The sequence below is a fragment of the Staurois parvus genome, unplaced genomic scaffold (assembly GCF_062004578.1).
Source record: "Staurois parvus isolate SC_StPar_1 unplaced genomic scaffold, SC_StPar_1.0 ptg000299l, whole genome shotgun sequence".
Taxonomy (NCBI): Eukaryota; Metazoa; Chordata; class Amphibia; order Anura; family Ranidae; genus Staurois; species Staurois parvus.
Genome location: NW_028318095.1, coordinates 23,099,289 through 23,121,592, shown reverse-complemented (window position 1 = coordinate 23,121,592; position 22,304 = coordinate 23,099,289). Strand labels below are relative to the sequence as shown.

The 22,304-nt window shown below is 41.4% G+C and overlaps 1 protein-coding gene across 5 annotated transcripts in view; it reads right to left on the bottom strand.

Moving 5' to 3' along the window:
* Positions 1 to 22,304, bottom strand: part of ANKRD13B (ankyrin repeat domain 13B) — a 295,939-nt gene that overhangs the window by 94,324 nt on the left and 179,311 nt on the right. For all 5 annotated transcript variants that reach the window (XM_089683035.1, XM_089683033.1, XM_089683032.1 and 2 more), the window contains exons 2-3: positions 3,186 to 3,321; positions 1,472 to 1,596 (exon numbers count right to left, since the gene is read on the bottom strand). In XM_089683035.1, coding sequence (XP_089539161.1) covers positions 1,472 to 1,596; positions 3,186 to 3,321 — 261 coding nt within the window. The remainder of the gene's footprint in view (positions 1 to 1,471; positions 1,597 to 3,185; positions 3,322 to 22,304) is intronic.

The following is a 22,304-nucleotide window of genomic DNA, read 5'->3' as shown; positions in this document are numbered from 1 at the left end:
GTGATCTGACTTTCTGTTAGAGGGGAGCTAGGTTCGTTCTCCATTGTCTCACTGTATTTAGGAATGTAACCACCCTTTCTTGCTCACTCCCAAGATGAACTAGGAACTATAGACTATAGGATATTTAGTGTGCGTAGAGCAGTACACATAACCGAAACTAACATGCACTGCTCGTTCCATATGGAAGTGAGAGGCAAAAATAAATAATTTCATAAAAATAGATTACAGCGCCATTACATAGTGTATGTATATGGATTTTTGGAGAATAAGGAAATAATTTAATGTCAATTTAGGTCTATCAAACATTCACTTAGGAGGTTTATACCATAAGTGATTTTAGCTTTATCAGACGTTTACTTAGGTGATTTATACTGTAACTGACTTCATACAAAAAGAGCCAACTTAAAGCTGAACCTCAGGAATTCAACCACTTTGGAAAATGTTCTGGATTACTAGGGGTGCATGCCATCTTAGGGACTTCTCTCATTAATTTACAATTTACAGGGAGCCAGGAGCATAGCCATCACTATATTTCTGGCTCTCCAACAATGGAACTTTTGGTCTCAACTCCAGCAGCTGAAAAGTTACATGTATCCACTATGTCCTCCCCTCCCCTCCTCCTGCCCAGTCACAGAGCGCTGTGTGTTATGTGAGCTCATTCACAAAATACAGGGGCTCCTGTGAATGGGCAGTAGAGGGGAGGAAAGGGTAGAGGTGATGTGCATGCCAGAGATGCAGAAGTATAGTGATAGCTATACTCCCAGAGCTCCATAAAATCGTCAGATGAAATTTAAAGAGATAAGTCTATGGGGTGGCATGTACCTCTATGGACTTAACTCAACGTATGCCAGCACATTTTTACAGATTGCATGAATTCCTGGAGTTGAACATTAATAGATGTCGAATATAAAAAAGGATCTACAAAGCTGTATACCAAGTACAATTATGATAATATGGCACACAAACAAAAAATATTTTAGGTAAGCTTAGGTTAGCTTTACAATAAAACGAATACGAAAGAAAATATATCATCATTTTCTTTAAAAAATATATAAATAGCATGACTACTACAGAAGCTACTGAAAACTTCTACAGAATACGATGGAGCTTTATAAATACAAGAAAATAATCTAACATAGTGGGGGAGATTACAAAAACAGATGCCCTCAGAATCTGGTGCAGCTGTGCATGGTAGCCAATCAGCTTCTAAATTCAGCTTGTTCAGGTAAGCTTTGGAAATAAAACCTGGAAGCTCTATTGCACCAGATTTTGCAGTCTCCAGTTTTAGTAAATGACCTCAGTGTGTATGTCTGCTGAAACTGTAAATATTACTCTGTGCGTTATCACCAGATTTGTAGATTAATAAAGTCTTGAATATCTAAAAGTCATCATTTGATAGACAGAATATATGCATTCTCCAAGAAACCATAAAGGAAGAATATTTGTATTTAGATCACTCATTCAAACATACCTTTCGTAGTTTCTCCAGTAGGACGGGTATCCCTGCCAGACGTTTAATGGCCCTTTGGTAGTCCCGATGCCGTAAAACCAGGCGGACCAGCTCTAAGTCACGTGTGCTGACTGCCTCCTGAAGCACTGATAAAAAATAAAGTGACTGCATTCAAAATTGCAACCATGCAAAATCAGGGCCATTATTCAGCTGTAACAAATTCTCCTGACTAATTATGACTATGCTACATGTTTAATGAATGTTTTCTGTTTATTTTTATAAAATTGCAAAGTTTTCAAAATGAACTTTTTCCATGTTGTCATTACGGGGTATTGTTTGTAGAATGTTGAGGAAAAAAATTAATTTAATCCATTTTGTAAAAAGGCTGTAACATAACAAAATGTGGCAAAAGTTATGCGCTGTGAATACTTTCTGGATGCACTGTACATCTTTTTCAAACAAGTTGGTTAGAATAGGTGTTAGGAGGAGAGAGGGGACAGTTTTAGGGCTAGTTACGTATAAATAAATTCCGCTTATGCATGGTTTATTGGTAATGTCAGGGGCCATGCTTGAAACCCCCTATATCAAGTAAGTTGACCGCTACTGCTCTAAAGCTTGATTTGTTGTTTACCCACTTCATGACTAGCGATATACCCGATGCCACAGGCATAATCCCGATACTGTTTTTTAGAGCTGACCATCGGCTCTCTTGTAAAAGCAATCTTAGTGGCTAACCAGCTGCTGGATTGCTTTTACAAACAGAGGAAGGGGATGTCCCCCTCCCCCTGACATCTTATCACTTCCAGTTTACCAGGATGTAAATGGCGCCATTTTTAAAAATAAAAAGCACTTAATCACTCAGATCTTGGTGTGATCAAATGGTTTTAGGGACAGAGGAGTTATCTGAGGTCCTATAGACCACAGATCTCTCTAGAAATAGTACCTGTCACATACCTATTGCTGTCACAAGGGATGTTTACATTCCTTCTAACGGCAAATAAAAGTGCTAAAAAGAATTTACAGTGACATTGTAAAAATAAATAAATAAATAAAATGTAAAGTGTCCCCGTCCCTGCTCAAAGGTGAACGCACGCAAGCAAACAGTGATCGCTCCACACATATGATGTATCACAGCCAAAGTCAGATCATGGGCAGTAATTCTAGCACAACACCTCCTGTGTAAATCTAAAGTGGAAACCTGTTAAAGCATCGCCTATGGATAGTAAAATGTATGTTGTTGGTGTAACATCTTTTATATTTTTTACCAAAAAATTGGGTTTTGTTTTCTTGAGTTAAAATTCAAAAAAGTGTATTTTAACTAAAAAAAAAAAAAAAACACTGCGCAAATACCGTGTGACATAAAAAATTGCAACACCCACCAATTTATTTTCCAGGGCCTCTGCTTTAAAAAATATATAATGTTTGGGGGTTCTACAAAAATGTCTAGCATAAAACACAGACTGTTACATGTAAACAAACAGTGGTAGAAAAGGCTTGTTCTTCAGGTGGGTTATATGTCATGCTTTCCTATCCTATTTACTGTACATTCTGTCTTTATAAAAATGTCTCTGTTCAGGGTCTGCATATATACTTCTGTATTTACCACTTCACCTTTTTATCTGTCATTATAGGAGAAGAAGGAGCTTGTATCTTTATATTATTCTTAGTCAATCACTGTGGCAATACTTTTTGCCTTCTCTATCTACACCAATGAAGGGCAGATAGCTACACTCACCCGTCCATCCACTGCGGTTCTCTTTGCTGACATCAGCCCCACGATTCAGCAACACTCTGGCACATTCCAGGTGTCCTAATGTTGTAGCTAGATGAAGGGGGGTCCGTCCCCGGGGGTCCACCTGTTCAATCTGGTCCTGTAAAATATATACAATATATCATAAGTGACAATGACAAATCTATTTTAAAATAATGTTTGAAGCTGTATGCACATATTACATGTCACTAAATAGGAATTTATTGTATTGACAGGAGCACTGTAGTAATATTAGAAACCAGGTCCCAATTGCTTTTATTTCCCAGTACTGGTAACCAGTACTGCCTCCCGCGCCTTCTCCTCCCCTCTCTGCTTATAACCACTTGCTCCATGACGTCTCTAAAATCTGAGCCCAGCTTTAGATACAGTGTCAATGGGCTTCTGTTTGCGTGAGAACTTCTTCTCCCCCTATACAAGTTTATAGGAACGCAAAAACAGGTTAAAACTGAAATGCAGGTATGAATTTTATTGCATACTGCACTTCTACTGGTTCAGCTTGGACCATTGTAAATATGCATATGTCATGCCTGAGCAATCATTTTTGAAGCTGCAAACTGCTATTGTAGTTGCTGCTTACAGTGATAGCAGTAGTCTTCTGCGTCCAGTGCAGAGTGGCTGCCCTTCTGCTGAGTAACTGTGACTGACGGCCTGGCACCCCATCTGAATGCTTCCATCAGAGAACTGCTTCCTCGCCGCTGGGACACAGGACCAAGGCATCATAGCTGGGCATTGCACCCAAGAACTAGACGACACTGGCTTAGGTGCAACAAGGGGCTCTTTATTGAACAGAAATACAGGTTTTTATACACTTATAAAATAGGGGCAGTCCCCACATGAACAATAAAAGCAAATATTACACATTGGGGTAAATATCCCACACTGATTAGATAATGAGGTGAAGTTGACACAAGACTAATCCTATCATCTAGGAACCTCCAGAAGGACTAGCTAACAGACAGAAACAAAAGGTGACTCAATTACCATAGGACAAAGACACAGTAAACACATAACACCTTAATAAACAGATTACAGCAAGAGACCTCAGCATCAGGTTGTTTTGACTGATTATATTAACATCTACTCTGAGTCTAGGAGGGAGGTTGAAGCAGTCAAAACTGGTTTGGGCACAGAGACTCCTAATCTGTATCCTGGTCCTCCAATTTTCAAAGTCTGTGTATTTTGGGGAGACATGGACTTAAATCCGATGTATAACTACTCCAAAGGTCCTCCATAAGCACACACCTCCCAAAGAATAGAGCCCCATCAGATGCCAGGGCCCACGGTCAATAGGCAAGCCTGCAGTCCCCTCCAACAACACCTGTCCCGGTTGGGTGTGTCACAGTAACCACAAGGGGTTATCTGCTTGGCACTGTAGCCTATCACACAGCGCTTTGTATTTTTTTTCAATGACTACAAGGATTTTTCTGATTGGACGAGGTGAAGACAATGATGTTACCACCCTGCTTCTCCACTTTGCGACCCTGCAAACGTGGTACCATGGGAGAAGTGACTTACAGCCCTTTACTACTATTGGCGGTTATACGCGTCGCATGTGGATCCCCGGATGTCAGAAAGCATCAAGGGTTTTACGCCTCGGTACACATGAGCTGGTAAGCGTCTGTGTGCATGAGGCATAAAACCAAATTTTCTCTTTGCCTCACTGAAAGAATTGCCTAGTGCCGCATGAATAAATGAAGAAATAGGTTATCTTAGTTTTTTTTTTTATAAATGTGATATGCTATATATCTAGAAAACAGTAAGTGTCCCACATAATATGCTCATTTTCCAGTTCTACTTATGCTTAACCTTCTATAAAAGTTTGATTTAAGCATAACATTATCATCATTGCTGAATGCATGAAAGTCGACAAATAGAACTTACAATCAGACACAGAACAGACAGTATATAAGTCTCCTGTGGTCCACTCTATGCCCCCCATCCCCTCCCCTCCCCCATTTCATCACCACATCCTCGTTTCCTGCAAAGACCACTCACATGAAATGGGAAACAAGTTAATTTTTCATTAGATGCACTTGCTAAGAGCACAGAGCAGTCATGCGTACAAGAATAAAGAGATATACCAAAGGAAAAGCAGGGGACCACATATTCAGGAGGGAAGTGAACATGGAGGTAGAGGATGAAACATTCGAAGTGATCGAGGGGAGCGTAGTAAGCCTTGTTGGTGCTCTGAGATGGAAAACAGCTGCTTTGCTGTCTGAAAACGAAGTCACTTATACTGGCAACAAAAAGGGCTTACCAGCGTTCATATTCTGTATATGATGGCATTAAATATTTACCTTCTGCGTTAATCACAGATGCATAACTGACACTATAGGCCAAGACATATTTTCTACATGATATACAGAAGTGCAGCACAGTGGCTAAGTGGTTAGCACTTCTGCCTGGCAGTACTAGTGTCGTCGGTTCGAATCCCAACCATGGTACCACCTGCCTGGAGTTTGCATGTTCTCCCTGTGCCTGTGTGGGTTTCCTCCCACACTCCAAAGACATGCTGGTAGGTGAATTGGATCCTGTCTAAATTCTCCCTAGTATGTGTATGTATGAATGCGAGTTAGGGACCTTAGATTGTACGCTCCTTGAGGGTTAGGGACTGATGTGAATGTATAATATATATGTAAAGCGCTGCGTAAATGGATGGCGCTATATAAGTACCTGAAATAAATAAATCAGTGTATTTCCTATACACTGAGCCTTGGTTCATATCGAATGCAGCTTTGAAATCATGATACTTGAGTTGAAGTAGCGATATTTCAAAGCCGTCAGTCAGTGCGATTTCACGTGTGACTTGGTGCAGAGATGTCAATGCAAGTTGCACATGAAATCGACAAAAAATAGTGCAGGAACCTTTTTCAAAATTGGTGGCACTGATTCGAACAATTCCATAGGCACTTGTCATGCGATTTTGAACTGTGAAATTGCATGACAAATCGCATTGGTATGAATGGGCCCTTTAGCTACCATCAGATATGTGAACTGACAGTGTGAAATCAGGTAAATCTGATTGGTGAATAAGGGCATGGTTGGTGTATTGGTGAGTTCTCTGTTCTCGAATTCCTGGGTCAGCACACCTGCTGTGAGCAGGTCTTCTCTCCCTGGTGGACGTAAAGTGGTTCTAAACCTCAAACATTAAATATGAGCAAAGCGTTAGAGCTGAAAAACTCATCTTCAAACGCAGTCATTTTGTTTTTTTTTCCCAAATTAAAAAAAAAACACATATAAGTGCCTATATGTACATGAACACATAGGATAACATGCTGGGAAGTTACTGGCTGTAAAAAAAATGCCTGAATCCCAAAACAGCAGCTGTAACAATGCCCTGTGTACACGAGGCCTTAGATTGCAAGCTCCCATGAGCAGGGCCTCCTAACCCTTCTGTCTTGAATTGTTTTATAACTGTAGTCTTCTTTTATTTTGTAAAGCTCAGTGCAAACTGATGACAGTATATAAATACTGTATTGTAAAAATAATAATGTTATATTATAGAGAAAACAACAAGAGGGTTGGAATACCTGAAACTTCCAGCTGAAATAGAGTCGGGAACTACAGCAGGTAGGTCATGCCATTGAAACGTCCAGGGCACAAAAGAATCAGGGGTTGACTAAGCCCATCAGGTTCTATCAATAGCTAAAACATGGCTTTTAGGCAAATCAACCCTTTAACCACTTGTCCTCCAGAGGATTTACCCCCCTTCCTGACCAGGCCATTTTTTGCATTGGCACTGTGTTACTTTAACCACTTCCTGTCCGACACTTTCACCCCCTTCCTGTCCAGGCCAACTTTCAGCTTTGAGCATTATCACACTTTGAATGACAATTGTGTGGTCATGCAACACTGTACCCATATGAATTTTTTAGCATTTTCTTGAGACAGATAAAGCTTTATTTTAGTGGTATTTATTCACCCCTGGGATTTTTTATTTTTTTGCTATTTAAATGAAAAAGTACAAAAATTTTGAAAAAAAGTGTTTTTCTTATAAAATTTTGCAAATAAATAATATTTCATCATAAATCTTGGTCAAAATTTATTTCGTTATCTTTTTAGTAAAAAAAAAATGCAAATTAGTTTATAACCAAAAATTATAATTTAAAAAAAAAAAATTAAATTTTTTTATATTATTATTTATGTTTTTACTGTCACTCTATACTGTCACCCTAGCAGTACAGTGTCACCATGGTGACACTGTACTACTTGAGGGGTGTGATGAAGATTTTTTTTTTTTTACACTCCCATAAAGGCTGTAAAAGCAATCATTTCTCCTTCTCTCTGGCTGCATTCTTACAGCCATTGAGAAATACGGAGTGAGCTGTGATTGGTCACAGCTTGTCACATGGTACAAGGCTGTTGTGAATAGCCTTGTACCATGTGACCTCTGTGATCATTCACAGATTTCACACGTAGTAAGCAATGATGTCACAAGTAACATCTTGCTTACTACTCTGCATATGATCACTGATTGGCCAATCAGTGATCAAATGATCGGGGCCTCACACAGAGGTCCCGTCCGACGATCGGTGTTCCACTGTGTCTGGAGGACACAGCGGGCACCGGATCGCGGTAGCCGTTTATGAACGGCAATCCACTCCTAGAATGACACCGTCCTGCTGTTTAAAAACAGTAGGCGGACAGCAAGTGCTTAACTGACATTTGAGCAGTCGCGCACCGTGGCAACCAAATTAAATTTACGTCCTTTTTTCCCACAAATAGAGCTATCTGTCGGTGGTATTTGATCACCTGTGCGGTTTTTATTTTTTGTTCTATAAATAAAATAAGACCGACAATTTTGAGACAAAAACAATTTTTTTGACTTTTTGCTATTAAACATGTAAAAAAATGTTTTAAAATCACATTTCATCATAAATGTAGGCCAAAATGTATTCTCCCACATGTCTTTGCTAAAAAAAAATCCCAATACGTGTAAATTAATTGGTTTACGTGAAAGTTATGTGATTTACAAATGGTGGTATACATACTGGATTTTTCCTTTTTACTAGTAAATGGTGGCGATCAGGGACTTATAGCGAGACTGCGGCGGGCATTCTGACACTGGAGGGAACTGACTTGGTGTCACTGACATCCACAGTGACACTAATATAGTGACCAGTGTTAATAAAAACGACTGACACTGTACTAATGGCACTGGGCAGGAAGGGGTTAACATGTGGGGCAATCAAAGGGTTAACTGTGTGCTGTGTCTGTGTTTTACTGTAAGCACACTGCTTTGTATGGCTCTGTTATGCAGATCCATACAAAGCAGTGTGCAGGAGCTGACAGGGGAGAGATCTGTATTGTTTACATATTGGTCTCTCCCCCCTCGGAGATACTCAGCAATCACCAAATGCCGACGAATAATCACCGGCCAGGACCTGGTGATTGACAGCCTAGGCCACGAATGGCGATGCGGGTAGGCGCACCCCCTACCTGCAAAATCACATACATATATACGTGATTTTGCACACCCGTGCCGCCCCGTAGCAGTATTTCTACTATAGGGCGTGCCGCCCTATAGTAGAAATACTACTACGGGGCGGCACGGTTGTGCAAAATCACGTATATATGTATGTGATTTTGCAGGTAGGGGGGTGCGCCTACCCGCCATAACAGGTTAAGGAAATGTAGAAGAATATCTTCATTACAAAAACAACCATAGAGGGTTATTTACGAAAACTGGAGAGTGCAAAATCTGGTGCAGCTCTGCATAGTAACCAATCAGCTTCCAGGTTTTATTGCTAAATCTTAAAGCAATACTAAAGCTTCGGGGAATTTTTTTTTTTTTCTTTACAAAATAACAGAGTTTTTAATAAAATAACAAACATCTTACTTACCTGCTCTGTGCAGTACTTTAACACACAGCTGCTCCGACCCTCTTCTTCCGGCACTCCTGGCTCCTCCCTCTTGATCAGTGCCCCCAAAGAAAGCCACTTTCCCTTGGGGCACTACTGCGTGCTTACTCCTGACCAGCTGCTCTATGTGTCCATAAGATACATAGAGCTATAGCTTGGCTCTGCTTCCCCTGCTCTCCTCATTGGCTCACTGGCTGTGATTGACAGCCAGTTGCTGTCTCAGCAGATGAGGAGGGAGAGTCCCCATACAGCGAAGGCTATTGTGAACATCACTGGTTTGGAGGGGCTCGGGTAAGGATTGGGGGGGGCTGCACAAATGGAAAACACATGATGCTGAAAAACCTTGAGCCTTTAGAACCACTTTAAATGAACAAGCTGAACTTAGAAGCTGATTGGCTACCACACACAGTAGTACCAGATTCTGAGTGCTCCAGTTTTAGTAAATCTCCCCCATGGCGTCAGATTTACCACTGAAAAAAAGAAGATATCTTGAGTGCAGCAATCCGGCCCTGCATGCACACCTCTCTTTCTCAGAGTGTCTGTGTGAATTGATCCATCCAGCACAATGTTAATTATTTGGCGCTGCCTTCCATTCCGGCAGCATCACATCAACTGACATAATCTAAACTCTAACTCTGTCTGATAGAAAGTTCTGGCAACATGATGCTCTCCAGAGACTGACAGCCCATAACAGACGGCTGTGTGTGCTGCTTCCATTGTAATTTGGCTTCTGAGCAATCTCCCCAGGCAGCGGGGAGATCCTGCTGTTTCCCTTTTACTCTGCTCCTGCGTGTATCTCTGTCACAGAGGACTCCAGTAAGCATGCATCCAGAACAATCCTTTCCCAGGGAACACAGGCTCCTGGCAAAGACCGACACTGCTCTACTACAAACATGGCCGCATATAGCAAGGCTTCTGTACTGCCTATAGCAACCAGATGCTCCCTTTTCCGATTCCTGTGTTGGTTATCTTTCTAATAACTGTCAGTGTTTGAATGGACACAGTTTGGAAGAAATGACTTATATGATAATAAAGCTGAACTCCAGGTACGGCTTGAAGTGCATAATTACATTGGTCCACCTTGGTCCAATGTAAGTAGACATACTCCATACCTGTGGGGATGCTGTGGAAGCAAAGGATCACTGTAGTAGTAACTGCTACTACATTGATCACCGCGGTCTTCTGGGTCCTATTCATATAAATGCAAAGTGTTCTCTGATTGAACAAGGTGCAGAGGTAGGGTGGTGGCATCACAATCTCTACTTCGATCAAGCAAAGAATGCAAAAAAATGGCAGCCTTGCCGACCAAGTAACTCTGAACAGGATCTGCAGGACAGTTGTGACTAAAGCGAGCCATACATGGGTCGAATTTTTAACGATTTTTCGATCAAAAACATTGTTCGTTCTGTAATCCGATGGTGCCACCAATGATTTCGAAAATCGGTAGTTTTTCATGAATTTTCCAGCATGCCCGATAAATGAAATGAGGAGGAACCACGAAAATCAGCCGGTGCCATTGCCTCACTAACAGAGCAAATATCGGCCGATTATTCTTAGGTCCGATTTTCAAATGAAAATCGACCCATGTATGGCTGGCCTAAAACAGTGATTACCCGCTTCCACAGTGATCCAACAGGAATGGAATATGCATATTTACATTGGTCCAAGCTGGATCAATGTAACTGTGCAATTCAAACTATATCTGGAGTTTGGTTTTAACCTTAATCTGTGCTGTAAACTATTGATTACACACTCACCGGCCTCTCTGCTAGGTATTATTATTATTATACAGGATTTATATAGTGCAAACAGTTTGCTCAGCGCTTTACAATATACCCATTCAATTGCTTGGTAACACAAATTGCTAATCAGCCAATCACATGGCAGCAACTCAATGCATTTAGACATCTAGACGTGGTGAAGATGACTTGCTGAAGTTCAAATCGAGCATCAGAATGGGGAGGAAATGGGATTTAAGTGACTTGGCATGGTTGTTGGTGCCAGACGGGCAGGTCCGAGTATTTAAAAAACTGCTGATCTACTGGGATTTTCATGCACAACCGTCTCTAGGGTTTACAGAGAATGGTCCGAAAAAAAGAAAATATGAGAATGGGCAGACTGGTTCGAGAAGATAAAAAGGCAACAGTAACTCAAATAACCACTTGTTACCACCAAGGTATGAAGAATACCATCTTTGATTGCTCAACACATTGAACCTTGAAGCAGATTGGCTATAGCAGCAGAAGACCACACAGGGTGCCACTCCTGTCAGCTAAGAACAGGAAACGGAAGCTACAATTCGTACGGGCTCACCAAAATTGGACAATAGAAGACTGGAAAAACATTGCCTGGATTGATGAGTCTCAATTTCAGCTGCAACATTAAGATGGTAGGGTCGGAATTTGGCATAAACATAATGAAAGCATGGATCCATCCTGCCTAGTATCAAGGGTTCAGGCTGGTGGTGGTGATGTAATGGTATGGGGGATATTTTCTTGGCACACTTTGGGATCCTTAGTACCAACTGAGCATCAATTAAATGCCACGGCCTACCAGAGTATTGTTGTCGAACCATGGCCAACACTTTATGGCTACAGTGTGTCCATCTTCTGCTGGCTACTTTCAGCAGGATAATGCACCATGACACAAAGCTCAAATCATCTCAAACTGGTTTCTTGAACATGGCAATGAGTTCCCTGTGCTCCAATGGCTTCCACAGTCACCAGATCTCAATTCAATACAGCACCTTAGGGATGTGCTGGAACAGGAGATTCGCATCATGGATGTGCAGCCAACAAATCTGCATTATGCTATCATGTCAATATGGACCAAAATATATATGAGAAATATTTCCAACACTTTGTTGAATCTATGGCTCAAAAAATTAAGTCATTTCTGTAGACGAAATGGGGTCTAACCCAGTACTAGTAAGGTGTGCCTAATAAAATGGCTGGAGAATGTACATCCACTCTGGAAGGTTTTATCCCCTTCATAACCAGGCCATTTTTTACTATTTGGCACTGCGCTACTTTAACTGGCTATCGGGCGGTCCTGCAATTTTTTTACACAAATAGAGTTTTTTTTCGCTCGCATTTGATCACAACTGGGTTTTTTATTTTATAAATGAAAGAAGACTAAAAATTTAAAATATATTTATATTTTTTACATTCTGCTGTAAAACATATCCTAAAAAAATTGTAAAATAACATTTCTTCATAAACTTGGGCCAAAATGTATTCTGCTACATGTCTTTGGTAAAAAAAAATCCCAATAGGTGTATATTAATTGGTTTGCATGAAAGTTATTGCATCTAAAAATATTTTTTTTTTTGGGTAAAAAATATAAAACACAAAAAAACGCAAATGTGAAAAAATGCAAAAAAAAAAGCACCAAAACTCTGCTAAACGCTAATGCAAAAACGCTAAAAAAACTCACGTTTTTAACATGACTTTACACAGCTAATGTTACCAGCATTATTAAAAGCCCTGTGTGCATGGAGCCTTAAAGTGTCTGTTCAGATACCTTCTGTTTTAAATTTTCTCAAATATCGCTCATACTTGTTTAGCTGAGGAAGTCCACCTCACCATGACATGTATTTATAATGTTAGTGTTGAACTGGGCTATGCAAAGCCAACCAGTTACCTCATCAGGCCCACCTAGGGCCAAGACATGGGGTGGGCAGGAGGGACAGTTGCCTTGGGTGCAGTGGTTTACTGTAGGGATGGGGGCACCTTCCTTCCGTTATTCAGTAAAAATTCAAAGTTTAAAGCGGAGCTCCATCCAAAAGGGGAAGTTCCGCTTTAAGGACTGCTCCCCCATGCCCCATTAAGGATTGGTACCTTTGGGAGGCGGGGGGAGCGGGTACCCGAATTTGGCAGGTACCCGCTCCCACTTCTGGTCCGATATCTCCAGGCGATCGGAAGCGGAAGTTTCTGTAGCTGCTGACTTTTATTTTTTGAAAGCGTGAGTGGAACTCCACTTTACATGACCCTTAACAGACCGCCTTCTGCACTGCATTTGCATTAAGACCTGCAAGCTTCTGTGCGACTGGCCTGATAGCTAGATGGCAAATTAAAATTTTCTACATTCATTGTTTATTCCATGTTTTTGTATACAAGTGTTGACAAGGAACAGAGGAAGTCCCCTTGAGCTGTTACTAACCTTTGGCTTTCAGGTGTTGTCGGGTCAGATCAGTACTATGGTTCGCACTGGTAGGAAGGCACTTTTACTCCATTTTCAATTGCCATTTCAGAGAGGACAGAGCCAAGAGAAGCAAAGTCGGAGCGGAACTCAGGACGGTCATACAGTGGTCGAATTCCGAACATTTTGTCTGGTGAAAATTGTGATACTGAATTATCTTTCAAATTTTACAAAATGTACGGACGCAAAGAATAGCATGCGATTTGAACAAGAATGTGATTCCTGTCCAAAATCACATGTGGTTTCGCCACTGCTCCTGTGTGAACCTAGGCTTGTCATAGCCTGAGTTCACACAGGAGCGGTGCTGGAATCCTCCCTGCATCGATCCCATACTGAGTGGAGAGTGGGAAAGAAGGGTGCATGGGGATGTATACCTTGGTGTCGGCCATTGGAGGATGGAGGAAGATGTTCCAGATTCTCAGCTGTAGAAGAGGAGAGAAAGCCGATGCAATGCTCCAGATTCTCGGCTGTAGGAGAGGAGAAAAAGATGCAGGGATTTGAAATCCCTGCAGCTTTCTCTCTTCTCCTTGCAGGGATGACAGTACAGGCTAAACGACTTTTGATTGGTCAACACTGTCACAGTGCTGACCAATCAAAAGCTGTCTAGCCTGTACTGTCATCCCTGCAAGGAGAGGGGAGAAAGCCACGGGGATTTCAAATCTCTGTGGCTTTCTCTCCTCTCCTACAGCCGAGAATCTGCAGCATTGCCACGGCTTTCTGTCCTCTCCTACAGCTGAGAATCCGGAGCATCTTCCTCCATCCATGATCGCTGACACCAAGGTATACATCTCCACATGCCCCTCTCTCCTACCCTCTGCTCACTCGCTCAGCATGAGGTCAGTGCAGGGAGGTTTCCAGCACTGCTCCTGTGTTTACTATGACAAGGCTGGGTTTACACAGGAGCATTGGGGAAACTGCATGCAATTTAGACAGGAATCGCATTCCTGTTCATATCGCATGCTATTCTTTGCGGTGCAATTTACGTCCATACATTTTGTATTGACGTAAATCACACCGCAAAGTATCAGTTCGGGTAACAAGAGCATTTTCACAAGGCCGAGTAGTCATGAAAATACATCGGTGCATCCCTATTAATTTCTAAAACTGAATGGTGCAATATCTGGTGGAATAGAAACCAATCAGCTTCTAGGTTTTATTGAATTAAAGTTAGAAGCTGATCTGCTACCATTTACAGCTGCACCAGATAATGAGTACTCCAGTTTTAGTAAATCTCCCCCACTGTGTTCCAGTAACTAGAGGGAAGTTCATCTGTAAGGCTCCATGCACACTGGGCGTTTTAATAACACTGGTAACATTAGTTGTGTAAAGTCATTAGCATTTGCATTAGCGTTTAGCAGTGTTTTGCCGCATTTTTTAGCGTTTGCGGCTTTTAGCGTTTTTTTTTTTTGCTAGAAAAAAAGTCCAAAAGTGCCGGTATTTGATCAGGAAGACTAGTTGGCTGTTTAGTAGTAGACAAGGGGTTAACAGCTAAACACAGCGTCTTACACCTAATTAATAAATTGTGCTAGGAACAGGCTGAGAGCTGACCAAAAAGCCTGGAGGCTACAGATTTATGATGCGATATTGCATTCTAATATCCCCTGTGAGGGTGAACATTGATGTTTATTTTGTTCTGCTAACAATAAAAGTGGACAAGAAGCCCTCAAATGGCACCTGAGGTGCAGATTGGCTCCATACAAACGGTCTATTTTCTTACTGATCCTTACATATTGGACTGAAAGCATGCTTTTGGGTATTAACAGGAACAAGGGATAAAAGATTGACAACATTTACTAATAGTGGTGCACCGAAATGAAAATTCTGGTGCCGAAACCGAAACTTCAAAATGCACTTGGCCAAAAACCAAAACCGAAACGTGCAGTTTTTAAAAATGAATATATATTTTTTGGAAAAAAATACACTTTGATTAAAAAAAAAAAAACAATATATACCCCAAATTTGTTGTAAAATATGAAAGAGGATGTTACGGCGAGTAAAAAGATACCCAACATGTCACGCTTTAAAATTGCGCACGCTCATGGAATGGTGTGAAACTGCGGTACTTAAAAATCTCCATGGGTGATCCTTTAAAAATTTCTACAGGTTAGTAGTGTAAAGTTACAGAGGAGGTCTAGTGCGAGAATTATTGCTCTTGCTCTGACGTTCCTGGCGATTCCTCACATGTGTGGTTTGAACACCATTTACATATGTGGGCATGGTCTACGTATGCGTTCACCACTACTTGCGAGCACGAGGGGACGGGGGCACTTTAAACATTTTTATTTATTTATTTATTGCACTGTCCCTTTAAAAAAAAATGTAATCACTTTTATTCTTATCACAAGAAATGCATGCATCCCTTGTGATAGAAATAAATAGCGACAGGTCCTCTTTATGGAAAGATATGGGGTCAATAAGACCCTATATCTCTCCTCTGCAATGTAAAGCACTGGATCAAAAAAAAAGCATTGATCTAGTGCTTTAACAAAAAGAAAAAAAAAATGGCCTGTCCTCCAAGGGCATAGAGATGAGGGGAGGCCATCTTTCCTTCACTCATCTCTATGCCCAGTGCCAGGATTGTTTGATGGTTTCTCAGGTAAGGTTGAGAATTACTGAGCGGCGACCGGTGGCAGCAGCGGGCAGGCGGTGGTGAGGGGCGGGGTTTTTTTGGCACCTGTATCGGTGCTTTTTTTAATTTCAGCCAATGGCCAAAAGTGGTGGTTTTGGCCACTGAAATTTCGGTGCATCCCTATTTACTAATACTAGTAAACTGTCTTCGTAATAGTTCTATAGTAAAGAGTCTCAAGGTCAAGTTATGAGATGTTCCAAGCTCTGTAAGTGCACCTACAAGACAGAACATGAGATATGGACATCTCTCTAGCCAGGCACAGGATGACCTCACTGAAGAGATACTCATACATATCCACATCACACATCATCACGTGTCGACATAGGGTGTATAATTTATACGGAGTCCTTCTGGGGAAGGCTATGTTATAGTAGGAACATATCCCTCACACTAATAGGTTTGATGAAGGGTTCCTTTGATGTAATAAACAAAAGCATCTGTATTGATAGAGCATATTGCCTTTCCAAAGTACTTGGTAATTACATACTACAGTTTAGAAGCATTTCCGCTGTTCTGGCCTTCAAAGAGGGAAGAGTAATGAAATTATTATTATCCAATTAACGCTGGCCTAGCTGAGTCCATAATTTGCTAACAAGATCTATGGATGAACACCTTCTACCTCTGCCACCCATCCATAACTATGCAGTGGAGTAGGCTGCAGCTATCATCGCTGGTGTAAGAAGTCACAGAGACAGAAGATTTTATTCTGCTCAGTGGGCATATAAACTGAAGGTTGGGAGTCCCGGGGTGTTAATACAACACCTGCTGTACACTTCCCGCAAACAGCAGTTTTCTTCCATTAACCTTTCCATTACTATCACTGCTTGAAATGACACGGGTAAAACCTAAAGGGAAGATCTCCATTTCAGCTGTGGCAATGTGTCAGTTGTGTACAAGCTAAGCCTAGGCGAAGACTGATTTACAATACTGGTTTTTAAACAGTCATGTCATGTGACTTTGTGGTCCAAAGTCGCATTACAAGTTACCCCCCATGTTTTCCAATGGGTAACATTCATATCTGTGCAACTTCAAGTCGCAGCAACTTCAAAGTAGTTCATGCACTACTTTAGTATGGCTTTCAAGCAACTTGAGTGCCATAGAAAGCAATGAAAACCCTCGAAAGTCGTATGAAAGTTGCACCTGAATGGTATACAAGCAACAGTTGTTCATTATCGTTAATGAAAGCCAAAGTTGTATCCAAGTTGCACCCATCCAAAGTTGTATCAAAGTCGTGCAACTTTGAAGTCGTACAAGTGTGAACAGAGCCTTACCGGCCACTTTATTAGGTACGCCTGTTCAATTGCTTGGCAACACAAATTGCTAATCAGCCAATCACATGGCAGCAACGCAATGCATTTAGGCATCTAGACGTGGTGAAGACAACTTGCTGAAGTTCAAACCGAGCATCAGAATGGTCAAGAAAGGGGATTTAAGTGACTTTGAACGTGGAATGGTTGTTGGTGCCAGACAGGCTGGTCTGAGTATTTCAAAAACTGCTGATCTACTGGGATTTTCATGCACAACCATCTCTAGGGTTTGCAGAGAATGGTCCGAAAAAAGTAAATATCCAGTGAGCAGCAGTTGTGTGGGTGAAAATGCCTTGTTGATGTCAGAGGAGAATGGGCAAGACTGGTTGCTGTGACATTCAGGTGGTAGAGTCAGAATTTGGTGGAAACAACATGAAAGCATGGATCCATCCTGCCTTGTATCAACAGTTCAGGTTGGTGGTGGTGGTGGTGTAATGGTGTGGGGGACATGCTCTTGGCACTAGCAAGGTGTACCTAATAAAGGGGCCGGTGAGGGTATAAGTCCTACCTTAATGTGGAACTTTAGGCGAAGGAATTAAAATTGGGGAACAGGCAGGATTTTTAATGCAGAAGAGGCATGCTTTGTCTCTTTTGCATTAAAGCTTCTTACCTGTCTGTCTGCCCCATACAGTGAGCCGTGCATGCGCACCTCACTGTACAAATTCAGCAATACTGAATCTGACTGAACTCACACACACGTCAACCCCGCCTGGCCAATGACAGCTGGGTGGAGATCTCAGGGACGCCACATGCTAGAGCTGAGGTCAGTATTGTTCAGCTTTAAAGTGGTTGTAAACCCTCACATATACCCAATGAAGTGATTAGCCTCAGGTGATACAGAGAGATGAAACAAACCCTCCATCATAAGTTGAACCGGTTTATCTGTAGTCTTCACTTCTCTACATCAGTTTTAAGTCTAATATGTATAAAGTTTGTCTCAGCTGTCAAAAAAAAGGGGGAAAACACCTGAATTTACACACTGCAGAGCTCAGTGAGAAGAGCTCTGAGAGCTGATTGGAGGGATGAGACACACACCCCTTCACACAGCACACAAGAACAGAGATGAGGCTGTCAATCAAATGGTCCTTCCCCTGTCACCATTTTTCTCTTGGTGTCAGGAAAACTTGTCAGAAGTGACCCAAGCTGATAGCAGAGGAACGAAGCAGCAGACAGAAAAGACACTTAGTGCTCTTAATTGAGACAAGTACACACTATACAGGGATATGCTTTGGTCATATTTCAAGTCTGAGGTTTACAAGCACTTTAATGTGTAACACATGGTTTACTGTCTGAGATTCATAAAACTGAATCTCCAGGCAAACACTTAAAGCAGTATTAAATCCCCCCCCCCGAAAATGTAATATATTGCAGCTTACTAATCCTTAATGTGGGGACTGTGTTTGATTTTTTTCTTCCTTATTTTTACCGGGTGATCTTGCCAGTCTTAGGCAAGCTATACATTCGATTTTCTTTCCATACACAACAGCTATACATTCGATTTTCTTTCCATACACAACTGGTAGAAGGAAAAAAAACCCACTTGATTCCTCCTTCAACACAGGCATTGGCGATGGAGGAATCCCTCCCACATTGCTACTGTGTTCTGCTGGCAGGAAACCTTCTCAGCCGGCAGAACACAATGATTACTGCTAGCGGCTATAGCAGTTGGCAGTAATCACATGTAAAAATCTGACAGGCTGGTTGTACCCAAGTCAATCAATGAATTGGCTTGGGTACAACCAACTTGCCCATAGATGGATTGAATCTCGGCTAATCCCTGCTGAACTGAGATTTGATTAGTCTATGGCTGGCTGTAGGGTATTTCCACTCTATGGAGGAGCAGAGGAGCCTCCCTTAGGGCCCATTCACATGGGCGGACCATTTACACATGACCGCCCATAGAGGACAGTGGGCTGTGTCTGTGTTTGCTCTGCAAAAGTGCAGTGGACAAAGACTTGTCATCTGCCTTCTCAGCGGGGATCAGCTGACATATCCCTGGTGGAGTCCGCCCGTGTGAAAGGGGTCTTAGACAGCAGCATTGTCAGTCTGGGGAGAGGGTAGTATTAGATGGACTAGCAAAATTACTTGGAGCTAACAAGTTAACGCCAAACTACAGCTAACATTTTCCAAGCAGTTACAGCAAAAGTTTATTTTTTTTCCTTTTGGGACAAAGGTTTTATATAAATCACCCTGTCAGTGTTAAATGGTTTGTCTCAGCCCTCTAATTGCCACTTTTGATGGACAGCTTGGTCTGTGAAAATGAGTTGAAAAGTAACAGTCTTACTGAGAGGATCAACAGTTGAAAATGAAGGAGAAAGATATCTAAAAAACAAATGCAGCCACCACATCTAAAAATTGATAAGCTGTATTATATTACCTTTTTGCTTTTGGGTTTAAAAACACCTTAAAGCCCTACTTGAAATTTTTCCCTTGCATAGGGGCTGTGCCCACACAGTAAAAGTTAATTGTTCATTTAAGCCTAGGGGCCAAAGAAAAGAAGATTTACTTACCCTTTCTAAAGTACTGCTAGAAAAGGATCCACGGCCTCTTCTCCCATATGCTCCAGCTGTCTAAGGTCTGACATCATCAAGACCAACGCAAGGTCCATAGCCCTGCATTTGACAGGAGGATACCAAGGAATAGCCCACCACCAGAGCACAGGGGAGTGCTGTCTGCCAGGGAAGCAGAGATTTAGGAAAGTAAATGTGTCTTTACTCCCCTCTAGAATAAAAAAAATAGAGGAATACAAAGATGATTCTTAAGTGGTTGCAATGAGTCACGCAACCTCGGCACACCGTTTTATTGTTCTAAAAAAATTAAAGTGTTACTAAACCCAGGACCCTGCATTCACTATATCTCATCTCCCACAGTACACAGAACATGGAAATGCAATTATTGTAGTAAATATAAACTGATAAATACCTTTTCTCATCATCAGTCTTGTGACTTCTATCAGTGTTCAGCAGAGCACATGTTAAAGCTTATAGGAGGAGTTTTCGTTCTCTCCTGATTGTCCTATGAGGCTGCATAACCCCTGACCCTCTGTCTGGACAGTGCTGATTGGCCCTGTGCTGATCACACGCACCTTCCCAAAGAGAAAAAACTTCCTAGCCAAACTGAGCATGTGCAGAGTGACTCCTAGAGCTCTGTGCTATCAGCAGATGGATTGGGGATAGTAGAAGAAGGGGAGAAGCCAGAATCAAACAGCCTTTTTTTACACAATGCAGAGGATTAACCCCTTTGGTTCCACAGTGAGTATAACTAGCATGCTTTACTGCATATACAAACTGATTTTACTATTGTGGGTTTAGTAACACTTTCATTAAAAAAAAAAGGTATAATAAAAGTTCACATAAAAAGTATGTAATATATAGTCATTAGGGCCAGTGCTAGCAGCATAGAACAAGGAGCCCCTCATCACTCATGCAACTGAATACCAATAGTGGGGTATCATTCTCCAACTGACACCAATGTAACTGACATCCTGTGCCCTCTAACAGCAATAAAACAAGGAATCCTACTTCCAGTGACCAACCATGTAAAGGTCAGTATATTACATTCTCTAGGCTGATGCCTGTACATTGTGCTGTATGTTACATACTTCTGACCGCTGCACACAATGAGCTGTATTGTACATTACATGGTCCTGCTCCCTGCACCCTAAAGCAATGTTGTACATGACATACTCCTGACACTATATTGTGCTCTAAAAAGAGAAAACCACTGCACTCGATGCGCTGTGCTGTATGTCACATACCCCTTACTGCTGCCTTCTGCAAGCTATACTGTACATTACATAATCCTGTCCAAAGTGTTTAATATCTCAACATTTGCCGATAGCTATTATAACATTTTTAAAGTAGGTTCAGTATTCTGTCAGGCTAAAAGCATATGTAATTGAAGAGATTTATTTCTTGTAAATGATCCTTTGTCTTGAGGTTTATGTACCATCTGTGGGTTTCTCAGTGATTTACAGTAATGAAGTCATTATTTGTGGCTCTAAGGACAATTGGCATATATGTGCAATGTATGCACAGGCTTGGAAGACTCCATGAACCTAAACTGGATCTCTACTAAACCTCAAGTGTGGACTTAGCCTTAGACCAAAATGTTGCCACAGATCCTAGGAGCCTTCATGGGCATTTTTTCTTATATCTGGAGGAGGGGCTTTCTCAGCTAAGCACACCCTCCTCCCTGTATGCCTGAGCTAAGGGCAAATGGCTTCCAGGAAGTAAATGCAGAATCACAATCAGAAGAATCATCTGCCCTAGATAGCCAAGTCTAGAAATGTTAGGAGGGGTGTTTTTAAAAGTGATTTCTCAATAAAATATAGCATGGAAACACGTATAATTGATTTGCTTTGAATACTACAAATGATTTAAGTAGCATTTTCAGTTTGTGGTACTCAGATACAGTTTAGTTCCGCTTTATCTATGCAGACATTGCTGGTAGGTTGAAGGCAGTTCCTGTGCAAATAGTCCATGACATGTCACTGGTCTGTGTCTTGTAATGAATTCTCTTTTCAGCAGAATTCACTATATTCTACATTATTTCCAATGAGCAACTGACAAATTGCACACTTTATTACATCAGTGGAGTATATGTGCCAGTTTACATATATGTGGATTAGAAGCAATTTGGACCGCATCAAATCCACATGACTTGTGAAAGAACATTGCTTCCTATGGTGTCTGTTCACATATGTCCGGTGCACTGGCAGTGCAGATTCAGTGCTGATTGAAAAAGAGTCCTTTACAATTTCTGAGCAGTGCGGTCCAGTTCAGGTGTGAATTACAGGCTATTGACTTCTATGGGAGCAGCTTCTAAACAGCGTGTCATCATTTGTGAACAGAATAAAATCCTGATCTACACCTGTCCTGCACCTGATGTAAACCTGACATGAACCACTGAACAACTACTGAATCAATTTGCTGTGAAATCTGAGCTTCATCGCACATGTGTGTATCAGCACTAAAACTTTTTGACCAATGATTACTCCATACTGTATGAGGCCAACTATCCACCAATCATTCGTAAGCTACATTCGCTGCTAGGCACTTAGGATACTCATTACCTCTCTTAGCTA